General features: G+C 58.5%; 1 protein-coding gene across 1 annotated transcript in view; it reads left to right on the top strand.

Moving 5' to 3' along the window:
• The window catches only part of INTS1 (integrator complex subunit 1), a 37,808-nt gene extending 32,098 nt beyond the window's left edge, over nucleotides 1-5,710 (top strand). Inside the window, exons 39-47 of the mRNA XM_008574245.1 lie at nucleotides 337-470; nucleotides 1,073-1,265; nucleotides 1,965-2,092; nucleotides 2,531-2,643; nucleotides 3,584-3,697; nucleotides 4,306-4,376; nucleotides 4,586-4,677; nucleotides 4,940-5,049; nucleotides 5,241-5,710. Coding sequence (XP_008572467.1) covers nucleotides 337-470; nucleotides 1,073-1,265; nucleotides 1,965-2,092; nucleotides 2,531-2,643; nucleotides 3,584-3,697; nucleotides 4,306-4,376; nucleotides 4,586-4,677; nucleotides 4,940-5,049; nucleotides 5,241-5,356 — 1,071 coding nt within the window. The 3' untranslated portion in view covers nucleotides 5,357-5,710. The remainder of the gene's footprint in view (nucleotides 1-336; nucleotides 471-1,072; nucleotides 1,266-1,964; nucleotides 2,093-2,530; nucleotides 2,644-3,583; nucleotides 3,698-4,305; nucleotides 4,377-4,585; nucleotides 4,678-4,939; nucleotides 5,050-5,240) is intronic.
• The last annotated feature ends 990 nt before the right edge of the window (nucleotides 5,711-6,700 follow it).

Below are 6,700 nucleotides of genomic sequence, written 5' to 3'. Positions count from 1 at the left end.
CTTTTTCTTCGTTCAGCATATATCATTTGCATTTAGTATTGACAGCTTTCGTCTTATTTTTGTAGAGAGGTTAGCATCAAATACTGGGTGTCTGGAGACTCTGGCTGTGGCCTACTTGGTCTCCAGAAGCACTCAGGAAAACAAGAGGAGGCAGGTTCCTCAGGTTACAGCATGGCGATGCCAGGTCCTCAGGGGACAGGCGCTCAGTCCCAGAGAGCCACACGTGGGCCTCATCAGAGCTGGCAGCCACTTGGTGTGGGGTGGCAGGTGAGGTGAGAAGGCTGTGGTTGCCCCCACGCCACCCCCAGCCTCAGACCCATCCTCCCTTTCCTCTAGATGGACGGTCTCATTCACCGCTTCATCACCCTCCTTGCGGACACCAGTGACTCCCGGTCATCCGAGAACCGAGTGGCAGATGCCAACATGGCCTGTCGGAAGCTGGCTGTGGCCCACCCCATCCTGCTGCTCAGGTACTGCCTGGCCTGACCAGGTCACAGCCTGGTGGGGAGGACCTGGGATCTGTACCCGGCCTTGCTCTTCCCCGCTCCCGATCTCCAAGTCCTGGCCCCACACCAGATGTAAGGTCAAGAAAAGTTTCTGCAGCTAAAAGCTGATGTATGGAAATCCAGAGCCGGCTGAGGCAGTGGTATCCATTGCAGGGCAGTTCCTGGCCTTGACTGAGACTCAGGCAGGAGGAGCCAGGTAGGCCCCAGAGAAGGGTAGATCAGAAGATGAGTTGCCAGCCCCTCGACCTAGAGCCAGGTGGTATGGCACAGGTGGCCCAGTTCCCGGCAGTTCAAAGCTGGTCCCTGGCCAGTATCCCTGGAGCTTGTTAGAGATGCAGACTCAGGCTTATTAGCAGCTCCCTCCGGGGGATGTTTGTGCACTAGGTGAGCGGAGCAGCCTGGCTGTGGTTACTGTCTCCTTACCAGTGTTGAGGACTTCTTCTGGGGGTATGGGTTCAGGGGAAGTTAGATGTCTGGTCAGGGCTCTTGGATGGGAACACTGGACTTCCAAATAGAGGGGCCTGGGTAGGGGGTGGGCTGTTGAGTGTTCTTCTGCCTGTCCCCAGACATCTGCCCATGATCGCTGCCCTCCTACACGGCCGAACCCACCTCAACTTCCAGGAGTTTCGGCAGCAGAATCACCTGACGTTCTTTGTCCACGTGCTGGGGGTCCTGGAGCTGCTGCAGCCACAGGTGTTCCAAAATGAGCACCAGGGGGCACTGTGGGACTGCCTGCTCTCCTTCGTCCGCCTGCTCCTGGTGGGTCCCTCTCGCCTTGGTGTGGGGAGGCCCCTCTGTGAGGAGGAAAGCATCCCTGGCTCCAGCACAGGGCAGGGACCTGGGAGGGAGATGTCTGCAGTGCATACCACTCCCTGCACCCTTCCTTCACACAGCTGCCACCTCCTGTGGGGAACCCCCCCCCACACACACCTAAACATTCTGAAATTTCTCCAGATGTCTGCAGTGCATACCACTCCCTGCACCCTTCCTTCACACAGCTGCCACCTCCTGTGGAGGACCCCCCACACACACACCTAAACATTCTGAAATTTCTCGCCTTGGCTCACCTCCCTTCTGCCGCCCCTCCCCTCCCCAGCTTCTCATGGGTCTGGAGGACCCTACATTCTTGAGAAGCCCAGTTCGGACCTCCCAGACTCTCAGTGCTGTTCTCTCTGCATGTCATTTGTGCTGTACCGAGGCTGTAATTCATCTTGTCATGTGCCCTAGTTGGGCACCTACATGTCTGCATTGTAAGCTCATGAAGGACAAAGACCCTATCTGATTACCTGGACCCTTCACATACCATGCAGTGGTCGGCAGAGGGTGGTTGTGCTAATGGTGTCAGGGGGTCCGTGTGCTGAGCTGCAGGGGAGGCAGTGGCAGGATGGGAACGCAGGGTGCCTGTCTCGGCACCACAGGCTCTGAGCAGTCCCACGATGGTTGGCTTTTCCTTTGCAGAATTACAGGAAGTCCTCACGCCACCTGGCTCCCTTCATCAGCAAGTTCGTGCAGTTTATCCACAAGTACATCACCTGCAACGCCCCAGCGGCGGTCTCCTTCCTGCAGAAACATGCTGACCCACTCCAGTGAGTGCCCCTGGCCCAGGCTGCACGGGCTCCTGGGCAAGCCTCTGCCCTCCCATGACGATCTAGACAGGACTGGGAGGGTGTTCCCAAGAAGGTCCTGTCACTGGTCTGGTCCGTGAGCTCCTGCAGTGGGGGAGGTGATGGCTGAGAACAGCTACTATCTGTGGTGCTCAGGCCAGGACAGCAAGGGAGAGCTCAGGCAGAAGTTCCTCTGCCTTGGAAGGGAGTGATGGCAGCAGGTGTTCTGCTCTGTGCTGGACCCACTCTGCCATGTCCATGCACACACAGCCTGTCCCCGCCTCTTCCTTCTCCTGAGCACCCTGGCCTCACCCACACCTCATGTCCACTCCCGTCCGTGTCGCCCTGGTTTGACCCTCCATCCAGCCTCCTATCTATCAGCATCTCCTCCAAGGTGAACACTGTGTTCTCTCTCCCCAGCGACCTGTCCTTCGACAACAGTGACCTGGTGATGCTGAAATCCCTCCTTGCAGGGCTCAGCCTTCCCAGCAGGGATGGCAGAGCTGACCGAGGTCTGGATGAGGAAGGCGAGGGTGAGTGGGGAAGGCTGGGGTCCACAGGGGAAGGACAGTGGAGTCTTCCACAACAGCAGGCCAGCCCTCAATGTTCCGAGGTATTTTAAAAAGGGCTGTGTGAGCCCTGGGACGTCGACAGCCTCCTGGTCCGTCACACACGTGAAGTGCTGACTGTGCCATGGCCAGTGTGACTGAGCAGCAGCCCCCCCCAGCCCTAGGGAACGTCGCCCAATCCTGCCAGTGCTTGTGTCAGATGTCACCTCCCCCGGAAGCCTGTCCTTGCCCTACTGGGTAGAGCTTGTTCTTGGTTTTCTGCTCACGTCCCTTGTCTCATGTGGTGACACAGCACTCGCAGGCAGGGCTCTGTCCTGTGCAGACATGGTCACCAGGCAGGCAGTGGATGAGGGCGTGAGGCCAGGGCAGTTGCTGCGCTGTTTATGGTCGTCCTGCATCCCCGGTTTTGCCAAGTTGTTTTGAGCATGGCCCTTCGGCAGTCTAGGGGAACATGCAACACATGGGAATGTGAGGCACACAGACACCCTAATGGAGCGTGCATTAGGCGCCAGGCCCTCGGCCGCAGAGGGAGCAGCTCTGTCCTGGGGGTGACACTGCAGGGGAGAGAAGAGAAGAGCACTCTCCAGCCAGGGCTGGGTGATGTGAGCATCCTGAGGAAGCAGCAGGGAGAGACTCGGAAAAGTGCCACATCTCCAAAGGCAGCTCCCAGCAGGCTTGTTCCATCACATTTATTAAGCACTTACTGTTTACCATGCACCATGCTCAGCCATGGGCAGTGGCCAGTGTGCTCACAGTATCACAGACTGATACTGTGGTGTTGGCCATTTCCTGCCCATCTCCTGCCACTGGATATCCCTCCTCGTAGGTCCTGCATGAATGGGTGGCTCCTGAGGCCAGGCTGTTCAGTCTTCAGTCCTCCCGTAACACTGACTTGCTCTTCTAGATGAGAGCTCGGCCGGCTCCCTGCCCCTGGTCAGTGTCTCCCTCTTCACTCCTCTGACCACGGCCGAGATGGCCCCTTACATGAAGAGGCTTTCCCGGGGCCAGACTGTGGAAGGTGAGTCAGGGAGCCTGGTCCATCCCACTTGAGGTCAGCACCCGTTTGGCCCCTACGGCATCCTGGGTCCCAACGGAGGCTGACTTCAGAGTGTGGCCTCCACCAGGCCACGGGAAGAGGTGGGCTGTTTCCTCATGGGGGTGGTGCCCAGAGAGGGCATTAGAGGAAATGTCAGGGAGCCCACTGAGGTATCAGAAATACTTCAAGAAGAAAGGCCTAGCAGGTGGGACATCTTGCAAAGGAGAACCAAGGATTGGGGCAGCCAAGGGGCTTGGTGGCTCCCTGGAGGGGAGGGTGGGGTGGGGCGACCAGGGACAGGCATCTGCAGAGCTTGGTACAAATGCAGATCTCTGGGTCCTCCTTCATATCTGGGGGGGTGTGCACCTCGGAAAGCTTCCCGGGTGACCAGTGCTCACAGTGTAGGTGCCGCTGGCCTAGTGGGATTGGGAATCCAGCAGTGCTTTTTGCTCTGAGATGCACAGCTACCTCCTACCTCTGGGTTGCTAGGCATGCAGGGGACAGAAGTCCTCCCTTGGCCTCCGCAGCTGTGGCCTGGCTCTCACATGCCCCTCTTTGTGATCTGGCCTGGCCCCCTGGTCTTGTCTTAGATCTGCTGGAGGTTCTCAGTGACATAGACGAGATGTCCCGGCGGAGACCTGAGATCCTAGGCTTCTTCTCGGTGAGTGGGATGGGGCTGAGGGAGGACTGGGAAGAGCCACTCCGATGGAGAAACCCAGGTGGGACTTCAGGGGGCTGGGGTCCTGCCCCACACTGGAACAGTCCCATGCCATTGCCATTGACCATTACATGGCTGAGGGGTGAAGGGTGAAGGTTTGAGCCCTTGACAGGGGATCACCCTGGTGATACCCCACTCCCATCTCTGGCCAGACCAACCTACAGCGGCTAATGAGCTCAGCCGAGGAGTCCTGCCGCAACCTGGCCTTCAGCCTGGCCCTGCGCTCCATCCAGAACAATCCCAGGTAAGCCCAGTACCACCCAGCATGCCCCAGCCTGTGTCCAGATGCCCCACTGGGCTGAGGCCATGCTTCCTGGCTGAGCCTTCTGACACTCCATAGTAAAGCCGCTGCCGAGGTCCCTGGTTGGCCTTACGTGGTAGCCACATGAAGCTTCCAGGCAGGTCAGCTTGCCCTGTCCTGGGGCTCTGGGGCAGAGTCTGCGACTCCTTGGCAGTCCTGGACATGCTCAGGAGGAGGTGCCCACTCAAGCACATGGCTCTTTCAGCATTGCAGCCGACTTCCTGCCCACATTCATGTACTGCCTGGGCAGCCGGGACTTTGAGGTGGTGCAGACGGCCCTTAGGAACCTACCTGAGTACACCCTCCTCTGCCAAGGTGAGTCATGCCCCTGCCCAGGGTGCCTGGTGCTTCTGAAAGTCCTCGACCATGCACTGGCTCTCAGAAAGCCCAGAGGTGCATCTTCCAAGAGCTGCCTGACAGTCACAGTTCTCAGGAGTTCCTAGGTCTGTTCACTGTGGCCAGGATGTATCAGGCCAGTGCATCATGCCAGTGCATCTCTCCCACAGAGCATGCAGCCGTGTTGCTGCACCGGGCCTTCTTGGTGGGTATGTATGGCCAAGTGGACACCAGTGCCCAGATCTCCGAGGCCCTGAAGATTCTGCACATGGAGGCCGTGATGTGAACCTGAAGCAGCCCCATCGACACACCAGTCCCTGGTCCTTCAGCACGTTATTGGGGTCCCCAAGGCCAAGCCCAGGAGAACTGGCCCACTGGTGGTCTTGCCCAGGAGGGGGTGGGGGCACCAAACCAACCTGAGGCTGGGCAGGGGCTGGGAGCAGCACTCAGAGCCCACAGTGATAGCTCCCAGGCCAGCTGCTGCCATGGGAGGTGGCTGTCTACCAAGGCCTCACCAACTTCCAGGTTGTGGCCCTGCTACAGGGCAGTGGGAGGGAACTGCCCAGCCACCAGGATAGGCTGGTGTCCCAGTGAGGCATGGTGAGGGGCTGGTTTTAAATGAAACATTAATTTCCCGTGTGCGGACTGTCTGGTGTCCTGTGTTGCCCCCTGGTCTTGGTTCTCCACCCCTGAGAAACCAGGGAGTTGAGCAGGATCCTGAGAGTTGGAGACTGAGGCAGGCCTCTCCCCGCGGACTAGCTTGCTCCCATGGGTGTTCAGGGGGTTGGGGAGTCTCTGGCTGCTTGGCTGTCCCAACCAGTCATAGCCCTCCACTCTCAGGCAGAAGAAAGGGGCAGGAGGGGACAGCTACTGCCTCCTGTTGCTGTGGCCCCCGGGCTCCTGCCTGGCCCTAGTTCTCTGTTGGTGCGTCAACCTTGTCAGGCCACACAAGGGTATGGGGCTGAGTGGGGCTGACCAGTCTCCCCTTCTCACCCCACAAGGGTTGACAGGGCCCTGAGATCCTCAGCTGTGGTTGTCACTCTAGGAGCTCAGTTGAGGGAGTCAGTGCCAGAGTCCCAAGCAGCCAGTGGTGCCTCCTGGGCCTGCCTGTATCGGCACAGTTCCCATCCAGTAGAAGTGTGGGGAGCAAACCTGAAGGGGTTGGGGTCAGCAAGTGTCCCCAGGGTGCAGCTGTGGGGGCACCACCCAGCAGAGCATCCTTGTGCCTGTTACCAAGTATGACGACGGCCATGCTCCCTTTCTGCAGCATTGGGCTCAGGAATTTGGCCACGCCAGACCGCACCCAGGTGTTCTTCCCAACTGGTTTCCTTCCCTTCAAATTGGAAGCTAAGCAGGGTTGGGCCTACTTAGTACTTGGATGGGATATTGCCCACTTGGGAATACTGGGTACTGTAGGCTTAATTTTTTAAAAAGTGGAGATGAAAGCTGTTCCTGCCCCTTCCATGCTCACAGCAGCCAGAGGACTTTTCTAGGCACACCGCTGCTCCCCATTGGCGCCCTGCAGTCGGCAGGCTCCCTGGCCCCAGTGCAGCTCAGGCAGCCTCCTGCTCAGCTGGGTCCACCAAGGCCACCAGGGAGCACTGTAGTTAAAAAAAAAAAAAAAAAAACT

The sequence above is a fragment of the Galeopterus variegatus genome, unplaced genomic scaffold (assembly GCF_000696425.1).
Source record: "Galeopterus variegatus unplaced genomic scaffold, G_variegatus-3.0.2 Scaffold1018, whole genome shotgun sequence".
Classification (NCBI taxonomy): domain Eukaryota; kingdom Metazoa; phylum Chordata; class Mammalia; order Dermoptera; family Cynocephalidae; genus Galeopterus; species Galeopterus variegatus.
The sequence above is the reverse complement of the archived record's forward strand: the minus strand, read 5'-3'. Positions and strand labels throughout refer to the sequence as shown.